We start from the raw sequence: 25188 nt of genomic DNA on the forward strand, positions 1-25188 counted from the left end.
TTGGGTCCCTCTTGGCACCTTGGGTCAAAACTCTTATATGTCAAAGAGCAGGGCTCTCCTCAAGGCTCACCATAAACCTGCTTTGAGCAGACTGTCTCAATCACTACACTTCTACAGTATGTTATACTTATCTATGTCATTGTCTCTCTTCACCACTAAGGTGAGATCTATTTGTTCTATATTGTGTCCCTAGGCAGTGATTGACAAATAACATCCACTTACTATGTATTGAGTGAAGGAATAGATGGATAATTTAATCAATAAATAGGGGGAAAAGAGTATATAAAGGAGATATAACAGCAGGAACATAGTGTTTGCTTACTTCAAATTTTACTTTGCATCCTGTTCAACATACTGATAAATCCTAGCCTCCAACCCACTCTTTCAGGTAAACATGAAAAGCAAATCCTATCAAGATTATGATTTAAGATAGAAAATATTTCTCCCACCCTAATAGGAGCAGTGATTCTACAAATAGCAATATGTCCCTGGCATCTCTTCCACAGTATTTAGACTATAGATGATGTGTGCTATCTGGGTCCTTGGGACTTTGAAAGATTGTTCCTAACTCTTCTCTGTGTACTTGAAGTACATATCAGCTCAACATGTAATCTACACAAGGCAAGCATTTATGAGCAATGGGACATTCCAGTAATGAGCGGAGAATAAATAGAAAACTTTGTGAAAGAGGGATGGGAGATATGGGTTTGGGGGAAGTCTGTACCATAGGGTTTTCATCTTTTACAGACCTGGCAAACAGTATCTCTGGAAGAAAAGAGCTCAGGCATATATATATTTTCAGCTTAACAAGCTCACAAATCAATCTGATTATTCAGCAATTCAACTAGGTTCTGCTTTACATCTCGTAAACAAACACTTCTGGTTTTACCTTTTTGGGTTCTGGCATATTATTAATATAAATAGTGTAGATTCCACTTTTATTAAAACCAGCTTGATATACATCTGCACAGTCTCTAAATGGTTTCTCTTCCTCTTTTTTTCCTCCCTTTAGTAAAACTGCAAAAAAAAAAAATTGCAATACGTGAACAAGAGTATCAGTACCATTAATACCCAAATGGACTCTTAGCTAAGCAAAGTCTTTATTTCCTCCAAATGTCAATATTGCATTTACTGACAAATCAATCATAAAGACAATACTAGATTTGAGCTGACTCACACATTACATAACTAATGGAAAAATGTGTAGAGCAATTTATAACTGAATACTTTTTATATTTTCCTTCCTTACTTAAATTTTATTTCTCTATATAATGTCTGGAATATCAATACAAAGCACCAGTGACCTAATGGTGTAACACATCCAACTAATAATAAATTAAGTCAATTTTCTTGCAAAAATTCTAAAATGTTCTTACCTACATTTCATAAAACTTTTAAAAAATGCTACAGCATTTTTGGAGGAGGAAGAAATAAAAATAACAAATTCAAACATAAAAATACTGTATGGAGGTTTAAAGTGCTAAAAGTAGATTGAATTGTTTTTCTGTGGCTTTGGACTGATAAGCTCCTAGAAATTCTTATTTTAAAAACACAAAAACATCAAAATCATTAGATTTAGAAATAGAAAAGAGCCTCTGACCTAATTTGCCTAGAAAGAAAAACTTTGTTTTTTATTTAATGCCTGAAGTTAAACCAGCAGGCAGGTGATATACAAATAAAATAACACAAATGAGTAAGACATGACATTAACTGATATAGTGGAAGAATTCTGTAAAGGTGGAAGTCAAATGGAAAAGGAAATTTAATTAGATAGGCTCTACTGAGAACTTAATTTTATTCACTGACTTTCATCTATTTTAAAGTTCTTATTAATGAGCTCAAAATACCAAAATGACTCATATTTTGTAGTCCTTTGCTAAAGACATACATGACAAATTTATAAAATATCTATGATTAGTATTTTCTAATAAATATATAGTTTAGTAATTGGCTTCATTAACCCTTTAAGAAGTTTTTAAACATTACTTTATCACCTTGCCCTCAAAGTCTCATGTTATTTAATAAATACTTTCTTTCAATCCCTCTGAGTTATGATGGCGTTTTATAATAAGAATATCAAAAGTATACTATTAAATGATGCTTTTAAATTTATGTTCCATGCTCTAACAATCTAAAGCACTAGCGTGATTTAAATTTAAGTTGTGTGAATTTGCTATTTATAGGTAATTAAAAATAAAGTCTCAACTGAAGGAGAGAATATCAATGTAAATACTTCAGATTTTCAAAAATAATTATGTTTCAAGAAAATGAAATATCCACTCAGATATGCTGCTGTAACAAAATACAGAATTTTAACTTTTAATAGTATCATATTTTTCTGTATAGCTCATGTCTACACTGATGGTTTTGCCTACTTATATTAACAATTACATCTAAACACCACCATTACAGCTGCAATATCAACACAGAACAAATAATCAGAGGACTACACATTCATATGACAGTGAAGAAGCATGGCACAGAAGGTATCCAATAGCAATTTTAAAATGAATATATAAATGCTTATTTGGAAGCCATCTTTAATTGCAATGGATGTGTTGATGGGTTATGTAAAAGTATTGTTCTGAAAAACATCAATGCAATTCATTTGCACTTGCTTAATTTAAGACTATTTTTCTAAAACAAAATCTTCCTAAATTCTAAATGTTTAATCTTCTGTTGAAGTTGAAAATAACCAAATTAGATGTAAAAAAAAAGGGGGGGGATGTAAAGAAATGCCAAATAAAATTTATGATCCCTTGAGAGGATGAACACAGGAAGATGCGGTCAAGAGGAATCCATCGGTAAACCCATTTTTCTTTTTTGGGTAAGAAATGGAGAAAATCACTTATCTAAGGAGAAAATGCTTCTCACTGAACATACCACTTCCTGCCTTCCCTTGGTTAGTTATGCAGTGAGAATGTACTCCATTCCCACTTTGTCACCTCCCATCCTCTTTTCTTTTCCTCCTCAGGAAGATGTGGGTGAAGAGACTGTTGCATGGGAAGAGGGAAGCCCACACACATTTTCAATAACGGAGAAAAAGGAAAGAAGTTGAATATTACCTTATTTTTCCAGAAAATAATTCTATAAAAATGATGTCCAAACAATGAATGTAAAGCCTTATAACTGGAAAAATAGTTTGAAGATTCCATCATAAAAGGTACAAACAGTACTATGGTTATACTATGGATTTGTTGTGATTGTAATGGCAACATACCTTATGAAGATATTTCACCTTCTTGAAATATAGTTTGATGTTTTTGAAAAATAGAAGCATGTTCTTTCCAGAAGAATTAGTCATTCTTTCCAGAAAGATTAGATTGCTTGTATTTAATTAATAATTAGTAAACATCAAGCTTGAAAATTTAATCCAGGCTATATTTTAGAGTATTAAAACATTTAAAATCAGTTTAAAAGCTCCATTCACAGCTTATGTTTGACATTTGTATTATATACTATGGTTTGAGAAAGTCCCTTCTACAAAGGTAGACTGATCTTCAGTTTTTCTTTTTTTGATCTACGAAGTGAGGGAGTTAAAAATATCACTGATGCAACTGTATGGATTACATAACACAGAGCAAAGTGACTGAATTACAGTAAGAACTCAAGAAATGGTAGTTTTTATTATTGTTATAGTAATAATATTATTTTTAATGGCAGCATTAAACTATTATTCTCTCTTACAGAGGAGACACTAGTAGGCTAGAGAAGGCCAGCAAGTCCAGTCAATGGAATAGTGGATCTTCCACCCTCAAATCCAATATTATAGCTGACCAAAGGTTAGGGAAGTTACAATTGACTAATTATATTAGTACTTTATTGAACTGGCCTCTCCTTATCAAAGTTGGTCAATTGGCTTATTTTATTCATTGACTATATCACATTATACCACTGTTTAAGCCTAAAAAAAAAGATAATCTCATTTTGCTGCATATATTAGCTTTATCTCAATAGTTAAAATGTAAAGATTATTTCAGATGAAATGACATATGATGTCTATAACAACACATTGATTGTAGAGGCTTTAATCCCATAACTTTAATTTTCATGACTAATTATTTTCTTTGTTATGTACTAGAGATACATGGTTACATATTGTAACATTGGACACATAGTAAACATTTTAAAACATAGAAAGACAATAAAAAGATTAATTTACTGACCATTACAAGTGTCAGACCTAAGGATACATTTTTGTAGGAGGTGTTGAGATTTAATAAAATGGAAGATAATGTCTGTAAGAAGGGGAATGACAAGATACAGATATGGAAAATGCGGTGGAAGAGGATAAAAGCAGCATCAACTGGACAGTGCCGGGGGGAATGGACTGGAGGCCTTTATCCATCTGGTAAAGCAGCTTAGACTTTTTGTAATAATAGACTGGTTTAAAAGAATGAATTTTAAAATTGATCTTTATATCTAGAAGTTCCTTCTTTAATCATACACATGTTTTTTTTCCTTTCCCTTTAATTATTAGTGAGTTTGTCTCTCCTCTAATTGAGAGTCTGGATCCCACCATTACCACCAAGTCTCTCAGTGGTCTCTCTTTCCTTCCTTCCTAACTTGTATCTCATGGTCAGGCATTAAAACAGTTCAGGGACAATTCATGGTGCTCTCCACCCACTGCCCTTTTACCTACGAATCCCCTGCATGAATAAATCCCAACCCAAGGAAGGCCATTTATTCATTTTAACACCCTGCATCCAGATTGCAGACACTAAAGTGAGGTTTTTTAATGCCATCGAAATACATGTTTTCTAAACTCAGCTATGTTCTCCATGCTGCTCATTTAAACCTTTGGTCATTTATAATAGATTTTTTTTAATTATTTATATTAGAGAGAGAAAGAGAGGGTGAGCAGGGCAAAGGCAGAGGGAGAGAGAGAAAGAATCTCAAGCAGATTCCATGCTGAGTATGGAGCCCCCACATGGGGCTCGTTCTCACAACCCTGAGACCATGACCTGAGATGAAATCAAGAGTCTGACGCTTAACCAACTGAGCCACCCAGGTGCCCCTAGAATTTCTATTCCATTTCCTGAAAAGTTTACTTCAGACCTTTCCACTTTTATCAAGGCTAAATCTTACTCCTATCATCTCTCATTTTTTAATATATGACTTTGTTTTACAGTTTACTATGAAGATCAAAGCTATTTGGTATTTCCTTCAACTTACTCCCCATACTACAGAAGTTGGCTTTGCCTATCTTTCCCCTTGCCTTCTGTGTTGACCTCTCTTGGTCCCTTTACTCTTTTCCAATTGTCTTTTCTCTTTCATCTTCATTGGGTTCTCTTCCTCTCCTCACCCACCATATGGATGCTGACCAAGATTCTATTCTTAAATCTCTATTGCTTATACATTTGCTTTTTTTTTTTGCAAACTATCTATCATGCCTTCAAACTTCTACACAGATGTTTTATATAAGCATTTTTGACACTGTATGTTCACTTCTCTCTTGACCTCCAGATCCATATCTTTATTTGTCTATTGGGCAGTTCCCACTGCCACCTCATCTTCCATTTTTTTTTAATGTTGCCTAATCTTTCCTTCTAAACTCTGTGTTTTTTTTTTTTCTCTTACTGGCCCCACTATCATTGCTCAGTTGCCATCAGTTAAAAAATAATAAACACCAAAATTTAAGACATATAGACTGGTTTTTTTTATTAGTTTCTCAATTTAAAAGCCTGTCTCCTGTCCCCTCTTAATTTAATCCATGCTATAATGATTAATTCAACAAATACTGATTTGAGCATCTTCTATGTGTATGACTTTTCCTAGTTTGTGAAGATATAGACCTGAGACAACCACAATCTGCTTGTAACATAATCACAGGCTGATAAGAGAAAGACCCACTATATTAGTAACTCTTCCATGGTATCTCTTGGTAATTATATCCATGATTTGTACCCTCCATGATAGAGAATTCCATTCAAGCTAGCTCAAGGAAAAAGATAATGTATTCAATCATAGACGGTGTAGAATAGAGTTTTAGGTAAAGCATAATCATATTTCAAAGAATGTGAACAGGAATTGGTTTATCTTTTTTTTTTTTTGGACTCAGATTATGACTCTTTACGTGGTCACAAGATGACTAACAACAGCTTCTAGAGATATAATGTTAGCAGCACCAAAGAGAGATAATGCACACAATTGTTATTTTGAAGGTATGTACCAATTTCACTGGGAATATTCAGGAAGACTATATTCTGTCAGGTAAACTTGGGGAAGGCTGTTCAGAAGAGAGAACAGCTGAATGAAAATGAAAACAAAAAAAGTAGAACAGTTTATCTGAACTAAATTTTAAAAGCCTGGTATGGCAATTCAAAGATTTTGTGCACACCAATATAAGCAAATAAATCTAGAAAGTCTTAGGAAAGAATTATTATTCATTCTTTTCATTTAGCCTTATCTCTATAGCCTAATCTTCATGATCTGAAGGGAAAGAATAGAGACACAAGCAGGTGCATGTCTGTCTTTCACCAGCCAACATTCAGTCAATAAGCAACCTGAGACCCTGATTGCAACAACTATTGACTTTATCTGGCTCTTCCTTTTATTTGCCCAACCAATTTCAATCCAGATGGCATGTCTACCACTGGGACGACTTGAGGGAAGAATCATAAAGCTGAGGCAGGGTCACTTCAATTCAGATGAACCCTCAAAAGAAAACTTCCTGGAATGTAGAATAGGTAATTCTGAGTTGTAGCAAACCTAGTATAGAATACAGAAGGCAAAAAGCCTTTGCTATGCCAAAGACAATGTAAAAAGCCAAAGTCCTTGATCCTACTTACTTCCTAATAAGTTACTATAAAGGGGTCAATTCTTCAAATATCCTTTTTAAATCTTAGATGTGGCTAATGGTTCCTATCTCTCCAGTATTCAGCAAGCATCAGAATATATGTGGATCAAGTTACTGGTTTAAGGATAATTCTTGTGTTACTTATTGGACCATCATCACTATGGAGATCACAGTAGAGGAATCAACCCTAAACCTATAATTTCTCACCACAATAGGAAACTAAGTTAACTGAGTATATGGATAAGTAAATCATCATATCTGATAAGGTGAAAACAAGCAAACAACTGATTGATTAGATTCCATACTTTTCAGCCAGGTGTGTGGGCACCTCATGGAAAAGCCATTAGAAAACACACCCTAAATTCCTCATTTATTTGAAAAGACTTTTAAGTGTGGAAGAAGGTAATACCTTGCATTCAAGGGTGGTGGTAAGTTAAAAGATTTATAGGCAATAATCATTATTTCAATATTAAATGGTGAGTATGAGGGTGAGGGATACTTAGCAGTAACTTTATAAATATATATCACATATATAACTATATATATATACACAAAAGCTTTATGCTTCTGAATTGAAAATTTCAAAGTTGGTACTTCATTTTATATATAACTTCTGTATACGAACCTAAATATCTAGGAGATCTAAATATCTCAGCATGATTGTTTTTAACCTACAAAAATGGCAATTACATACAGTTTAATGTAATATATTTGTACATATATATGTATATATGTATTACATATAATGTAAAATGCTATATCACAATATAACAAACATATATATTCTATTTGTAAATACTTTAAATCTGAAGTTTTTGGATAAGTAGCCTTAAAAGCTTCTCTTTTTAAAATCTACTATTCTTTCCCCCATAGTCCTCCTAACCCCAGTATAAGAAAACACTTGAAAAAAAAAAAAAAAAAAAGAAAGAAAACACTTGAACATCATTTACTTAGTACATTACTTTAATTAAATTTTTTTATCAAAAGAACTGTTCATTATATGTGCGTATTCTGCAGATGATACTTAAAATCTCAACTACCCATCATCTTCTTGGTGGAAGTTTAATGATCATGATAAGATAAATTGACATACTCACAATTAGTAACTAGCATACTTACTATGTGTCCAAATCTGAACTTTGTGACCCAGGTATGTTTTATATGCTTTGTTTCATTTAGTCCTCATAAATGCCTTATGAAGTATGGCTATCAATATATTGTTATATATATGAGAAACAGAGGCTAAGAGATGCTTTCTAACTTCACCAAAACTTCTAAGTAGTGGAACTCTTTTGACTATAAAGCCAAGAATCTTAACTATTTCTTACTGGCCCCTAGAATGAAGTCAAATCCAAACAGGACTCCAATGACTCATCTGTCACAGAGTCCCCAGCAATACTTATCTCAGATGACAAGGTCATACCCAGGGTCTTGGGTGAATCAGGACAGGCCTAATTCAGAATGGCTACAGCCTTTTCTCTTGGAAGCAGGAAGTATTGGAAGAGTGACAGGGGTTAGAAAAGATAAGAAAGAAGAAAAATGTTGAGATGAGGATAGACGAGAACCACAGGCAACAGAATTATCTGTGAGGTGGAAACTCATAGCAAAAATGTGGAGCACTGTTGGCCCACAACTTCAAAAGCTAACAGAACATTAGGAAATAAGAGGTGCCTGAGCAGCTGTATTAGATTTCATAATGTCTATATCCTAAAAATCATGCTGACCAAAATTTACCCCCATTAGTCTTAGATATTATTCTCATAAGCCTAATTACTTGATGTCCCAGCCTCTGGACTATCTGCTGAAGCTACAGATTTAGAGGAAATGCTAGTGGAGAAAGGGAGGGTGAGCATATATGTGGGTATTTGTGTGGGCGTATGTTTGTGTTCACCTTCTAGAATGAGGCATGAAGACAATAACAACAACAAATTGATACTACAAAGGATTTTTGTGTGTATGAGGAAGAGACAGTAATCTTAGAAGTAGGCAAAAAATAAGAAACGGGAACAGTTTGAGCTGTATATAAGGGACAAATTATATACTTTTCCAAAGGCATCATGGTATTCTGATGTAAATTAAATCATGCTGATAAGAGTGAATCAAATTATTACAAAAAGCTTCAATTTTATTCAATCTTTTCTGAAAAAGGAGAAGATGAAAGCAATGAAGAAAATATTCCATCACTATATTTTTAAATTTAACATTTTACTACTTAAAGAGATACATTTTAACTATCTGCAGAATTATACATATGTTAGCCATATGTATAATTGTAGACGTATACATTTTTGGTAATATTGAAGTGTATGTATAAGGTGCATAAACAGTTAAATCTATATGGACCTGCAAACCACCCTATGCCATAGGTAGATTGCTAATTTTATGCTATTTTTTTTAGTGCAGGATAATGAAAAATCAAGTAATTCTACATAATTCTACTTTAGCTTGATTAGTGTATTCAAGTAAAATTTCCAGTGTTCCTCAAATGTGAAATGACTCATATATATAACTGAATATGTATTTAATGCATATTATACTTAAAGCAACATAGGACCAAAAAAGGATTTGAAAGTTGAAAAGAGATTTATACTCATTTGTTTAATAAAGTAATACTCATTTTTCACAAAATTTATTTCTGTGTTTTCCTTTTGGGCACCCTGATGGGTAGTTATGAGTACTACATGACCCTTGCCATTTGTTCAGAAGGTCATTTAATTAACAAAAATATTTCAGGTGTTTCATGTGTGTTAATTTCCCACGTAATGTTTTTGGCCTGAGTGGAATATATCGATTTTGAACAAAAGATTTCCCACGCATGTGGGAAAGCATAAAGGGTATCTTTTGTGCTTTGCTATGAGTAGACAAATAATTTATTTCAGTAAAAGCCATTAAAAATGGAATGAAAGTCCTTGGGCAATGCTATAAATGGAAAGCAGTTGCCAGATGCTTTAGAAAACTGACAACAACAACAACAACAACAACAACCTCCTCTCCCAAGCCAAAACCAAAACCAAAATACTTCACTCTGAAGTTTTGAATAAATAAAGGCTGACTGCCACCATAGGTATAGCACTTCAAATCTTATTTTTGTGGTAAAATATACTTGAAGAATAATACTTGATTACCATGCTGAGGTTTATTCTGAACTTGAGACTTTTCCTAGTCATTAGAAGTGATAGAAAAAGAAGAGAAGAAATTGAATGATTAATGAGTCATAAAATATGTGGATTTGTCTAGGGCACCAGACAAACTCTAAGGTGTGTGGTACTTTTATGTTGAGCAATCTAGCAGCAGAACTGGGACTAGAGCTCAGATGCCCTGATTCCTGCTCCTGTTAGACCACCAAGTCTTGCCCTATAGATGGCATATATCATAGCTGCTCCAAGACACTGGTTAGGTGACTTCAGTCGAAGTCCTAGCTCTAGGGAGATGAGCTGGAAGATTAATTATGGTTGAGATTCAGTTTATTTGTGCATATGTAAGTGTGTACATGAGGCTAAAACAACCAGCAAACCTTCCTTTAGAACCAAATCTCCACTTAAAATGAAACTCAAAGTTCAGATTCACTACTCTAAAGGAACTCATGCTAGCTATGAAACAGAAATGTTCACACCTAAAAATAATTGTGGGTATTTGCAAAGACACAATAGAATACACACTAAAACAGGTTTAGCTTAATTGGTATTTCATTTAATAATTTAACTTTATCATAAATTCATCAAAAAAGTAGATAATTCTTAATAGGTCACATATTAATGTGATTCCTTATTGGAGATGGTCCCATCCAGAATGTAAACATCCAAGCCAGCAGTAAGATGAGATACCAGTGCCCTTAGTTATGATGTGATATTCTTTAGTTGAAAAAAAATGGTGAGCTCTAATAAGAAACTAAAAATGTGTTTTTACCAATAGTTTATAAAGGTTCTTTACAATCAACTTTTAGAAAAATGGTGAAAATTAGTATTATTTTGTTTCTATGTATTTAAGATTAACTGTATGGTTATAATATTTCTCAGGTTTTATTTCATTTTTTTCTCCCTTTTTAAAGCAGAAGACATTTCATAGGAGTTTCACTGTATGGTTGATGTGATGAATACATACTGGTTATTAAAATGTGTTTTTGTCTTTTTTTTTTTTTTAACTTTCTCTCCAAGTAATTAGAGGTGTCATTTGGACTCAGTGTAAAGTACTAGAGCTTATCTGTAAGTAACCACTGTTCCATTATGTCCCTGGACTTAGAAAATATCTATTCAGTTCAACTTGAGTGTGGATGAGTCCAGGAAATGACTTAGTTGAAATTCTATTAAAAATATTTTGTGCTTCTTTGCTTTAACCAACCAGACCATGAAAGAACAAAATTAGAAGAAATGGAGTTTGCTCATAGAAATGTTGGAACAAAAAAAAAAAAAAAAAGAAAGAAATGTTGGAACATAAAAGCAACGCATGTGTATGTGTGGCCTTTCACCTTGGTAACTTTCAGGTCCAGCCAGAACCAGGAGATATCCCTTTTCAGATAGTTTGGTTTCTGAAATTGAAACTTTAATTCCAAAAGAGAATTAAACACAAGTTTCAAATCTCCCCAAAAAGATGTGGTTTAAAATAATTCATGGGAGAGGTCAAAGGCTGAACTATTTTTTATTTTGTTATCATTAGTTTGGCTATCTGCTATTCACGCAATTTTTGTTTTTACAGAAATTACAGCTTTTCAAAAGGCAGATAACATGCTCCATCAAAAAGAAGGAATATACCATTTCTAAAAATAAACAGTCACTTTCCCCTTAAAGCCACTGGGTTTTATGAAAGGAAGTGCTAGAAAGTGTGGTTGGTTTTAAGGAAATTGTAAATGTTTGACATATAATTTTCTGTCAAGATAAAGCATTTCCCTCATTAAATGGGAACAAGTGCTCACTGTAGCATGCAGCAGATGACTTCCTGTATTTTTCTTTCTCTTTCTACCTAATGTTAAATTGTGCATTACAAGTAGTCAACGAAAACCTAAATATTTTACTCAGTCAATGAAAATGATATATTCTATTTTTATCAATGTTTATATAAGTGACATTCAAAAAGTTTTAATTTCCTCCCATTGCTTGTGATGTTTTTAGAATCATTCTTAACTCAAGGGACTTGCAGGAGTTCAAACTATCTCATCCCTTGACTGAATGATTTACTTCACAAACTCAATAGACACTGCACGGGAGGTAAATTCCTTTCAGATGGTAGAATTATTCTGAGAACAGAACCAAATGTCTCCTCAGCACTGGGAAAGAAACAAATGCCTCATTTCCCCTTTACAGAAGGCCAGAGGACTGAAAATAATGATCAGAAGTTCCATACCACTGCAATCAGCCTCTGGGAAAGACATTTTAAACCAACTAATTTAGATCACTTAAAAATTTATAGTATCAGTCATTATGTCTTTCAGATGATGTGAAAAAAATTTTTTTAAATGAATTGCATGAGAAGCTCTTTATGGTTTGAAATTTGAAATTCATGTTAGGGACCTAAATATATAAACATGTTTGTGTCTCTCTGTATTTAAGTTTCTTTTACTTCTTTCTTCCTGTGTGCATCCTTACCCAAACTGTTATCTGTTCTTTCACATTTAGGTTTGCTAAATATGGGTAGACAGTATTTTGCTTTTACTTCCTCTTGCTCACTTTTGTCTTTGACCCATGTAATTGAGCCATACATGTCACCCAAACTCTCCCTGGGTATGGGGGGGGGGGGGCAGGGCTTTCTGCTTTTTTGCCACAAAGATGAGATGTTTTATAGCAGTTTTTTCTCTCTGCCGTAGCCCTCCTCACTACTGTTTTTTCTCCCTAATTCTGTTTTCTTTCCAGTCTCTTTTTAAAAAATTTTATTTATTTACTCATGAGAGACACACAGAGAGAGGCAGAGACATAGGCAAAGGGAGAAGCAGGCTCCCTGTGGGGAGCCCTATGAGGGTCTCAATCCCAGGACCCCAGGATCATCATGCCCTGAGCCAAAGGCAGCCGCTAAATCACTGAGCCACTCAGGCATCCCTCTTTCCGCTCTCCTTTTAACCATTCCTTAAAGAACTCTCAAATTTCTTTGATTTTGTATTTCTATTATTTTAAGAATCTTGGTATGTAAATTCTCTGAAAGCACACATAAACTTGTACCTGAGTGTTTGCACTATGTGAGAAGGAAACGTAGGATAGTTTTTATCAGATTCTCAAATGAATCGCTTACAGCCCCCCAAATAGTTGAGTCATTGCTTTTATACACACTTTCAGTGATTTTGTTTGCTGCATGGATTTACCACTTGTCTCCTCTGAGGACACAGCAATCTATGTGGTCATCCAGATTTCACTCCTGAATTCCAAATTCCTATTTCTCTGACTTCCAGAATTAAATCTCCCATAGTCATCTCAGTCAATGTATGCCCCAAACCCCAAACTAAACTTATTATCTTTCCCCTTTAAACATGTTTCTCTTTACATGTTGATGATTTTAAGGTATGTCATCAACATCCCCTCAGTTACTGAATCCAGAAAATTGAGTTATATTTAACTAATAGGTCATTATTTCCTGTTGTTTCTAATTCTCTTTGTTCACCAATTTCCTCACCATCTGCCTTTCCATTTGTCCCTCTTTGATCCTGACCTCATTATTTTTCTCCTAGAAAATCCTTTGAGAATTAGATGAAAACCACTATCAACTCTATCTTCCCTCCCCATCATAGTACAGTGGATAATGTACAGGCTCTAGAATCAGACTCTGATTTCAAACCTCAGCTTACCCACTTGCTAGCAGTGTGATATTTGAAATGATTTACTTCCCTGTGCCTAGTTTCCTTATCTGTCATAGAAAGCTAATAAAAGCACCCAGCTTATAGAGTTGTTATTAGAACTGAATGAATTAATATATGCAAAGGGCTCAGAAGATTGACTTTTACTCTCCAAATATTTGCTAATATTTTAATAATAATGGCAAAATGGTCATCTGGTCCTTCTGCTCCCAAGCTTATCAACTTTCCAGTACATTCTCCTACGTGGTGACAGGGGTAATTTTTTTTTTTCCTAAAATGCAATGCCAACGTTGTCCTCATATATTGACATGACTCCTTACTGTTTTCAGAGAAAAATAATGCAGCTTCCTTGATCTCTCTCAATACCTCTCTAACTCCATCTTTACTGTTATCCTGGCTTTAACTCTGAGATTTAGGCTATGCATTTAGGTATATGCCACTCCCTGCCATGACTTCTGGCAAACATACATGTTCTTTGAGCTGTTTGAAATAGCCTCTGCAGAAAGATTCTCCAAGGTGATTTAGACAGTAAGAAAACCAGCCTATGGTGAAGAGGGAAGGCTAAATATTATTTTCTTTCTTCCTTTTTAAAAATGCTTTGTTACTAATTAAATTCTTGATCACATGATACAATGTTTGCTTCACGTGTACTCAATGTATGTGACAATAGCTTAAACACATCTGAACATAAAGATGACTGGTGAATGTTTGACGGCCACAGTACCTGATTATCCTTCCCAGAAGAATTCCAAGCCTTGTTTCCATGCCATTATCAATGTAAACTACTTAATTCCAGCAATAACTGTGAATTGCCAGAAATATGAAGCAATCAGCTAGGTTTTGACGTTATGATAACATTGAGGGCAATATTTTTTTAGTGGGTAATGTTTCTAAGAATAAATGTGGCCAAATGTTTGCAGACAAAAGTCAGACAAAAATAAATGTGTTACCAGAAGCAATACAAAATGAATGCAATTCAGTTTGAAATGATTATTTGCCTAAGACACCACAACTGCCTGTTTGGAACAAGAGGACAGGTTGGTGAATTATTTCAAAAAGTGTGTTTATTAAAAATTGTACTTAGCTTGAATTTATCTTCCGACATTAGCTATTTTAGTAGGAAAAGTTCTGTGAAGCTAAACAAAAATAATCCCTACATGCAAAGATGGATTTACAATTCCTGGACCAAACACATGTTAGGGAAAGTATAAATTGCCAGCCAACACTTCCTAAGAATGCTTTTATCATGTAACTTTAGTGAGTTATAAACACGTTAGAAGACTTAAAAATAAACTACATTTTTTCAGCATTTACTATTAACAGGCATCAATGCTGTATGTTCTATGAAAACTTCTTTTAATTTACTAAAAACTCATCAGGTATGCATTATGACCCCATTTTAGATAAGAAAACCAAGGCTAAAAGAAACTGCTTGAATGGCTGTCAACAGTTAAACTTGAGCACTAACTGTATATCAGACATTTCCCATGAGAGAAAGTTTGGTTATAGACAGCACTTAATAAATTTGTGTTTAATTGAACCTTGTCACTTGGAGGAGAAAGAAGGAACTAAAGTTTAGTGAGTCAACTATTTCATATGCTGTCTGCTATTATAGGCAGTACCTAATTTAACCCTTTCCCTGTCACTGAGAAGTAGACACAATTATCCTGACTTTATAAAACGATGAAACAGTTTCATAAAGGTTAAATTAGTAGCTGATGACAGAGAAAATTCACTAAAAATTTCTTCTCATACTTTGTAGTATTATATCCAGGCTGTCTCCATAAGTGATTGGGTCAAGTTAGAAAGAGAGGACGCTGAAGTCAATTAAACATTTTTGGCTTTTATATTATAACACAGCTCATGAAGATTTTAGAAAATCTTCTAGAAGACTACTCTTTGAGTTCTTAAAATATACATTTTTAAAATTGATGCATTTATTGTGGTATATTGATTTAGGCGTATTTGCATATATTTAAATGTGAAAGTAGAATATTTACATAAAATCCCTTGATAAATAATAAATCCATTTAATAAACGAGTTGTTGGTCACAAAAGTAGGGAAAAGTTTTACTTATATGTTTTGGAATTAGGATGAAACAAAAGTTTATTTTAATCCAATATTTCAAATTCACCAAAACTAAAGACTATGGCACCAGTGAAAATGAAGATATGCAGAGAATTAAAATCTTGATGGAAACCTTAGTAAGAGGCATTTTCCATTTTTGTGTCTTTTGAGTCCTTAAATGATCAAATATTTGGTTAGGATATTAACTATAGAATTAAAGAAAACAAATATAACAAGGAGCAAATAAAATCTATGATTACTAGAGCACAGATCTCATTGGAAAATGGGGTAATAGACTTACATGATGATCACAAGTCCTGCAATTACATCAGAATTTATTTTAGGATTATATCACTAAAAAGAAAATAAATATTGAGAAGCCTGAAGTATTAGACAATTTATCTCTCTTATTTTTATTTGTTTTGGATATGCTATATCACAAAAGAGACACAGTTACTTTTCTCATACCCTGAGTGTATGTTATGGGTAGCATGTACCAGGATCATAATTTTTCTATATATGTTTCATGAACAGATGTTTGTTTGCCTGATGTTGCACCCAAACTCCAAACCTAGCCAGGAATTTCACTTTTGCAGTCACTTCCAGCTCTGCTTCTAAAATTTTAAAGACATATTTATTAGACAAATAATCAGAAAAGAAGTGAAATTATGATAAGTAGGCAGACATATGAGCTCTGTGAGAATCACCAGGGCTTGATATTTCTAACATCATGAAAAAAGAAAAAAAAAAGAAATACTCAACTCCATGTGCTTTAAGTCTCAGGATGATAAGAAAAATATGTTTTCAATGTTCCCTCTAATGTATTCAGTTCAATATGAGAATAGATATGTCTTATATTAATACTTAATTTCTAAATACTCATGAGTTCTATTAAAATTCCCTGGCAAAATCATACCAAGCTTTCCTTCCAGTGGACTCTAACTCAAGGTTTTGGCAGGCGCTGACTGATTAGCAGGTTTTTTCCTTCCCAATCACATTTCTGAGCACACCCAAATGGAGCTCTGGGAACTTACTGTTTAAAAAATACTCCTTACAAAGTATATTAAGGACTTGTTTAGACTATCTAAAGGAGATATAACTCAAGGTAATGGAGTGTAATAGAGAAATGTGAAATGTCTTTAAAACAAGATCACTTCATATGGAATTATCATCTATATTCATATCTATACATGAAAGGATAGAATTGAGCTAATTTTTCATATAGCTCAAGTCCACTATTAAATTAAAGGAGCCTCTGTAGTAGGTATATTACATATATGCACAAACTACCACATGAATGGTCATATAAGCCACAGCTTAGTGACAACCATAACTTTCAGATGTAAGTGGTGTTCTCTTTCACTCATCACTATTTACGATTCATCGCATCTTCACTCAGAGAAAGGCTGATTAGCAAGCAGAACTACAGAAGATGACTTTAAGCTCCAAACTTTGAAGAGCTCTCCTGAAGCTAGGGAGAGGATTTTCTTGAAGTGGACAAGTGTACACAGAAGCACTCATTCAATAACTGTTGGGTGGGGATGGGCATATGGATAAATATCTTCTAAAGAGACACAGGACTACAATATTTTCAATAGTTAAGTGGCTCCAGATAATTCTAGTCATATTAAAAATTTGTATTTCCAACACCTGAAACTAATATATATATAAATGTGTATTTATGTGTGTATATATATATACATACACACACCCTGGTTTGGTCTTCTCCACATAAGAGTTCTTTTTTTTTAATTAATTAATTTATTTTATGATAGACATAGAGAGAGAGGCAGAGACACAGGAGGAGGGAGAAGCAGGCTCCATGCCAGGAGCCCAACACGGGACTAGATCCCGGATCTCCAGGATCACGCCCTGGGCCAAAGGCAGGCGCCAAACCGCTGAGCCACCCAGGGATCCCCATAAAGACTTTGAATAACCAAGATTCTTTCTCCTGCATAATAGTAATTGGGAACAGCTATATCTCCTTTTATTTGTAGGGAACTCTTCCTTCTCCTCCTCTACAAAAGAAACGATTAATATTAGTTTTAATATGGAAATCTTCCTGAAATGAAACTCTCCCCAAGACTCTGAATTAATCTTTAACACTGGCTAATTTCTGTCCTCTACATTTAAGTGTCTAACAGCATAACATCAAATATTTATCCATGACAGCATTATAGATTTTATCTAAGGCTAAAAAGAACAAGCAAGAAAGAAGAAACTAGAAACTTCTTTTAGAAAGATACTGTGAATTCACAAATTCAAGCCTATGAATACATTCTCTGACCTTAAAAACATGAGAAAATTGTGAGTACAAACTTCATGCAATGCTTCTAAGAATAAAGTTATTTTGCTGTTTTTATACAGCAATCAATACAATACAGAAAGTTGTATTGAATATTTACTTGCTCCATGTTAAATAAAATAACTACTATGCCAAATTGAAGAAATTCTTACCACCTTCTTTAGTGCAAAGGTTGACGAGGTTATGCACTGTGTCCATCAGCTCCAGTTGCTGCTTCTGAAGGACACTATTGTTGTTGGTGGCTCTGTTCAATTGTTTCTCCAGTTCCTGGATTATGTATGTTTGGCGAGTAACCAAGACTTGAAGATTTTCTCTCTCTTCTTTTAAGGTGTCCAACTCTTCCTTGTGCTTTCCCTCCATTTCTAAGATTTTATGTTCTAATAAACTACAAGGAAATAAAGATGTGACTATTTTAAAAATGCTATACAAAAAATATGACTCAACTAGATCCTGAGTTTATTTAAAGTTAGAAATTTTAGTTAGGTATGTCACAATGGAAATATTTTATAAATGACAGTCTTGGAATATATACATATGATATATTCTAACATATATAATGTGTTATTTATATATAAATATTTAATACATATATTAAAATAGGAATTACATATATAACATATCAAATGACAAATTATTAGACCAGCTATTGTCAGAGTAATATTTACTTCCTAAATATAATTATTTCCTGGGGTACATCTCATATACAAGATAGTTGACTTGGACCCAAATAATCATATTTTGTAAAAGTTACAGTATAACAACTTTCATTAAGGAAATAGTCCAATAAGAAACTGATAGAATAGTCCAAGAAAATACAACAAAATACAGAAACTATTTTTTTATTTACATTGCACCCATTTGGGATTCTTAAAACATTAACAGTGATTAAATTTCACAATAATTCTGTAGGGTCAGGTAATAGCATATGGATGCAGAAATTACAGGACCAGAAAGCAGGCTATGCAAAATCACAGTGAATTAGATGTCTCAGGATTTTTGATGTCTGGTCCTGTATCATAACCACAGCTTATTTCGTCTCTCAACCTAAGTTTCAGAATGAGGCCTGAAAGCACCACAAGTTCCCAAATCTCTGCACAGAGGGTTCTGAACAGGAAGACCACAGGCTGGTGGCTTGGTCTTACAAAAAGATGGGACTTTGCTCAGGGTGATGTAATCTTCAGCTGAGAACCTTCCTTCTCTCAGAACTCTGCCAAAGATACTCCCGTTGCATATTGCACATTAAAAATGATAGGGAATGCAGAAGCACTCTTGGATCCTAGCAACTGACTGTAAATAAAAAGTATTTACATTTTATAGAGTGTATAATATACTAAGATTCCTCAGAGGAAAGCCTGATTCAGTTGCCTCAGGTCCATTTTCAGGAGGTTGAACCAGTCTTTAGTTTACAAGGTGTTATTCAAATGTAACATACCAGACTGGGCACTTAATTTACGTTGGAGAAATATAGCACTGAATCATTCCTATAAGTTTGCAAAAAGGGGACTCCAGGGAATGTTTTAAATTTAATACTTAAATCATAAAATAGGCCATGTTAAAAGAGCCAAACTTTCCTACTTGACATACTGGGGGACGAGCTGGAATATCTGATTGTCCTTTATACAGATTAAGAAGTATAGGGAGAACCATTCGTGAGCGTTCCAGGTCTTTGCCAGCAAACCCATCCTCAAGAAAATGTAGCTCAGTGCTCGCTTCGGCAGCACATATACTAAAATTGGAATGATACAGAGAAGATTAGCATGGCCCCTGCGCAAGGATGACACACAAATTCGTGAAGCATTCCATATTAAAAAAAAAAAAGGAAAAAAAAAAAAAGAAAATGTAGCTCAGAATATGGCAGGAAAGTTGCCTGTTGAACCAAGCCTGAAAAATGTTGGGTTGCTTCTATTCATGTTAATCTACTAATTTACAACACCTTGAAGCAGCATGTTCAGATTCGCATATGAAAATTTCCATAGAGACCTGTCAGGGGCAGCTTTATGACTTGTGCAAGATGAGAGAAGCCACACCACTATTTTGGGATGCTCTCATTCTATGGGACACCAGTAATGAAAGAAGCCCTGCCCTGATTGTTAAATAAACTCCATTTGGATAGAACCTGGGTATAGAGATTGGGGGAAAATGATATCGGTATCATTTGATGAAAAGGTATATTTTTGAAGACGTCTTTTGGAAATGAAAAACTTAGGTAAGGAAGTCAGGGTAAAATAAAAGACATTATCCATAAAGAGTAGGTATGATTCACTGTCTTTCAGTATTTTCTTCTGTGTCAATAATTTGCTGCTGAAATTAAAGGTTAAAAAATATACAAAAGAAGACAAACAAATGAAAAACCCTTCTCTGTTGGTTAAAAAGTTTATCCAACCACTGGGTAAGTGATTAGTACACTTGCTATGGAGTCAAAGGAGGTTTTCTCTGTATCTCGTAATCTTTGGCCTTCATATTTGAGAATTAACCAAAACTGATGCCTTAGCTCATTCTCAATTCACTTTTTAAGTTTTTGTTTTCCCTCCTAATGATCAGATGTAAGGTGCCCATAATACAAAGTCAGTTAACTTACCAAAAAATTGTCTTTTAAATTTGGAAGGGTTATAGTATACTACCAAGAAGACGTAGAATTAGCCATTAAAATGATACGAATGTAAAGATCAAAATTTGGATGATATAGTCATATAATACTAGATAAAATCTGAATTATCATTTTGTTCCTACAAAAAGGTGAGCATTGGCCTTTTAGTTTTATTAATCAGCAGGTAATATTATTAGATATTAGAAAATATCATGTTATAGTTTTAACCTGTATTTATCACTTGCAAAGTGCTATTACTCAGCTCTATGCAAAATATAAAATGATACCGTTCCTACCCTAACAATTTATTTTTTAGAGAGAATACCTCAAATAAAACATCAATAGCTATAAGAAACTTGTTTCAGAAATAATTCTATTTTTAAAAAATTTTTACACCAATGTTTTTCCACTTCGTCTTTTGATGTACTCTCCATGCAAGAGAGTATATACTTAAAGATGGCTACTATCTGAGATGTTCATAAGGAAATTTTGTTTGTTTGTTTTGTTTTTCAGGATACTTTGGAAAGTCGATCAAATAATTTAAAGTTGATCAGAGAATTCCCTGGTGCCAAATGAAACCACTCCACACTGGCTTATGGAAGAAAAGGCCATCATTTCCTGAGTAAAAGGAATATTCACTTAACATGATGAAAAGAACATTAATTTTAATAATTCGCTGAACAACCTTTAATGCACTGTGACTACCAGGTATCAAAAGAAATCCAAATAGCCTGTCATCTCAAAATAGATATTTATGCAAAGTAAAGAAGGGACTTCTCACAGAAGTAAGAACCCTGCTCTGCATCACAGACATCTCACAGTGTTTAATGAAATATATGCATGACAACTATTGGCCAAATGGAAATATGTCACATTGTTTCCCAAATCGCAGGTCTTACCAGTTAATTATTTCTTCCAATCATTTTCTCAACTCATTTCTTCATTTGGAGTTTAACAACTTTTATACTACAGTAATTATCTATTGAATTTATTTATTTATTTATTTATTAGGTAATACCTTTATATTAATAACTCTTTAGACTTCTTCAGGCAAGACTGATTTCTTCTTGGCCCTTCCATTTTCTTCAACACTGCTCATCCCTTTCTTCCATCTTCTCTTCCTATTTGGCTTCAAAGAAACTATTCCCTTTCCTTAGATACTTCTCCATTGGTTATTATCTACTTGGGAAGTCAGCCCTTTCTTCTCATTTCTCCAAACTGATTTGAATCCAAAGCTTTCTTTCCCGAAAAAAATCACATTCTATCTCTATTAATCACATTGTTGTGATATACCATTATAATTGTGTAGTCCTTTAAAGCCCTTATCTCCTTTGATTCTTAAAGCAATATAGAGATACAGACTGAGTAGATATTACAAGCCCCAGTTAATAAGAATATAAATATCTTGTCCAAAAATCATGCACTTATTGTGTCAGAACCAAGATAAAAAGCCATGTCTTCTAACTTGTCAGACTAGAAATGTGCTCATGATGTCTCAGTGCTATGAACACTAGCATGAAAGTCTCTCCTCTTTGATTTAATATATCTTCTTATTTCTTTTACCCATTGATATATTGTCAGGAAGCAAGGAATCACTATAACATCTCCTTAGTAACTGTCACTCTCCATCTGGTTATTCTGGAAGTTTCTCTTTCAAAATATTTTAGCCTATTAATCTTTTACATGTATAAAAACTGTTTCTTTGTCCGTTTTATTTTTTATCTGAACTAGATTTTCTTAAGCACCATTCTGCCTTAACCCCTCTGTCATCAAATTTAATTTTATCCCATTTTGTCCTGAAGTCTTTTATTGATTCTCTTACATTTTCCCTACCCAGATCAGTTGGGAGAAGCCACTTCAGCTAGATACATAGACTTCTACAAATAAAAGTCGATCGGAAGGACAACATTACAGCTTCAGCATCCTAAAACTAGATAGGCAAAGTAGTTATATTTTTCCTGATGATGTCCTGCAGCAGTAAGTTTAGTTTAGATTTAAATGCATAATCCAAAACATGGATGTTGATTCCAAACTCCAGTACACTATTTTCTTGAGTACATTCAGTATATTTTTATCAGGTGTTCACTTATTAAGAGTCTCACTCTCGAGTTTTTGGGAAGCTCAGATTAACTAAACAGTTTTTATCAAGATGCATCTTTTGGGATTAGTGTTCCATAGGACAACAATTTGTGAAACTGTGCACCAAAATCTATACAAATGGAGCTAGAAATCTGAAGACAGAGTTTCTCACAGGATTGTGAGTACTTCTGTTTCTCATCTTTCTGGAAACACTTTGAGAAGAGACATGCATAAAATTTTGGCACTTAACTTCTAGTTTGAGGGAGAGGTGCACTTTAATGAAGAATAAAATAAACAAAATAATCTAGGCCTTGAACTTCAGTAAAAGGTTCTAATTGAGTATATACAAAACCTTATTTGAAGTTTTTGGTTGACTTCTTTCCATTTCCACAGTCTGCCTCCTCAAATATATCTTATTGGAAATATTTCAGATCATTGAACACATCTTGAAACTTTCACAGAAAAAGCTCTCCTTTTCAAATCGTTTCCCACAACAGAGTTCTTAACGTAGCAGTCAATGAATTCACAGCGGTGACAGTTTCCTAAGCAATGTGTGTGTAAAGATAGCCCTTAAACAAGGAGGAAGATGTTGAAAATATAGAAACCTTCTCATTTTTATCTGTCTGAAACTGCTTACAGATGTTTCCATTTTTAAATTATTTTTAATATGTAAGGTGTCAACATGTGTTGCAAATACGGGTTTTAAAAGATTGATTTTTTTTTCCCTTCAAACAAGGGTAGAGTAACTTCAGGTTAAATTTATAATTTAAATTTATAACTTGAACACAGCATATTTAAAATTTATAGCTGGGAAGCCCAGGTGGCTCAGCGGTTTAGCACTGCCTTCGGCCCAGGGCATGATCCTGGAGTCCCGGGATGGAGTCTCATGTCAGGCTCCCCTGCATGGAGCCTGCTTCTCCCTCTGCCTATGTCTCTGCCTCTCTCTCTCTCTCTCTCTCTACATCTCTCACGAATAAATACATAAAAATCTTTTAAAAAATAAAATTTATAGCTAAATACTTTTGTAATTCAAATTTGGAGCAGAAGCATAGATTACGACAAGTAAACATTGGCAAGTACCTTTTTAAAAAAAAGTTTGGGGTAAATAAGAATAAATGGAATATGTTGTGGAAGCCAAAAACAAGAAAAAAACAGATACACTTCAAACCATAAAAATGTAATACTTCTATAAAAAAGATTGCACAATAAATGATAAGCTACAGAAACTCATAGCTGCAACATATATGTCAAAGTTTTCAGGTCCATTGAAGAGCATATATGAGTTAATAAAAGAAAGATAAACAATGTAATAGAAAGATGAGAAACACACATGAATAGGCTAGTCACAGAAGAAATACAAATGGTCAATAAACATGAAAAGATGTACAACCTAACTTCAAGTAGACAAGATTAATAAAATGGTTAGTAAGGTTTGGGGAAATCAGAAAGCCCATGTACACTTGGGGAGAATATAAAATTTGGAAATAATTTGTCAATATGTATGAAAACTTGAAAAAAATCACATGAAAATTCTAATAAATTATAAATTGTAGTCTATCTATACCTAGGAACGAGAGATATGTGTATATAGTTACATGTTAAAATATCCATGAGAATTTTTTATGAATTAGAAATAAATCCAACATATAAAGAATAATTATAATCTATACACACATGCATCCATTATATAAATATGTATTTATACATGTATGTGATTGGATATAAGTTTGTGTAAATGCACAACAGGTATTCACACTCTACACAGATGTATGTCTTAGTATATTCATAGGAAAAGTCTGGAAGAAAAAACACCAAACTTAATCTGTTAATGATGATTCTCTGCCAGGGGTGGTGATGGTGGAGGAGTATGGAATTAGGAAAACTTTGTCGTTCAATTGTGTACAATTGAAGGACATCTATGTATTTTAATGTTTATATCAAGTCTGTGTTACTTTTTTACTAATCAGAGATGTGTTCGAAGTCATGAGTCTAGAATGGTCCAGGAAGATGCTATCTAGAAATCTAAAAACTGGGCTGAATTAGTGAAACTCAAAATGTGAACTGATAACCTTGGGAGCCATGCAGTGGGCTTTTGGGGATGCAGAAGAGCAGTGTAAATACCATCTCCATTTTATTTATTTTAAGAACAATTAATATACTTACAATATTTAACATAAACTATGTGGTTTGTGTTTTCCATAAAAAAATATTTTTTAGGTGTGTGTGTGTGTATACAGAGAAAAATGACATTTGTTGGGATAGAGCTACTGGGACATTTGCCAGTTCACCATTCATTCAATGTTCAAAAAGGACTTAATACTATATATACAATGTGTAGAGAACTGTGCCTGGGAGCATGAAGATAAAGATAAATAAAACACAGTCTCTATATTCTAGAAGGTCACAGCCAATAATAGAGAAACAGATAAACACATAGATGTACACACGCACAAGCGTGCGCGCGCACACACACACACACACACACACACTGCAATGTGATGGGGTAAGTAAAATAATGGGGGGGGATAATGTACAGTGTTATCATACAAGTTGTAATGACCAAATCTATTGGGCA

General features: G+C 33.7%; 1 protein-coding gene and 1 non-coding gene across 11 annotated transcripts in view; one reads left to right on the forward strand and one right to left on the reverse strand.

Moving 5' to 3' along the window:
• Window positions 1-25188, reverse strand: part of ANGPT1 (angiopoietin 1) — a 356334-nt gene that overhangs the window by 54345 nt on the left and 276801 nt on the right. For 8 of the 10 annotated variants that reach the window (XM_077846955.1, XM_077846956.1, XM_077846961.1 and 5 more), the window contains 2 exons: window positions 18100-18332; window positions 890-1017 (listed from right to left, as the gene is read on the reverse strand). In XM_077846955.1, the coding sequence (XP_077703081.1) occupies window positions 890-1017; window positions 18100-18332 (361 nt within the window). The remainder of the gene's footprint in view (window positions 1-889; window positions 1018-18099; window positions 18333-25188) is intronic. The other 2 variants (XM_077846957.1, XM_077846952.1) reach the window with 1 other exon arrangement.
• Window positions 19650-19756, forward strand: LOC144283868 (U6 spliceosomal RNA). Its single transcript, XR_013352375.1, has one exon. It is a non-coding gene; the product is annotated as a U6 spliceosomal RNA (small nuclear RNA).

This window comes from Canis aureus, chromosome 14, assembly GCF_053574225.1.
Source record: "Canis aureus isolate CA01 chromosome 14, VMU_Caureus_v.1.0, whole genome shotgun sequence".
In the NCBI taxonomy this organism is placed as follows: Eukaryota; Metazoa; Chordata; class Mammalia; order Carnivora; family Canidae; genus Canis; species Canis aureus.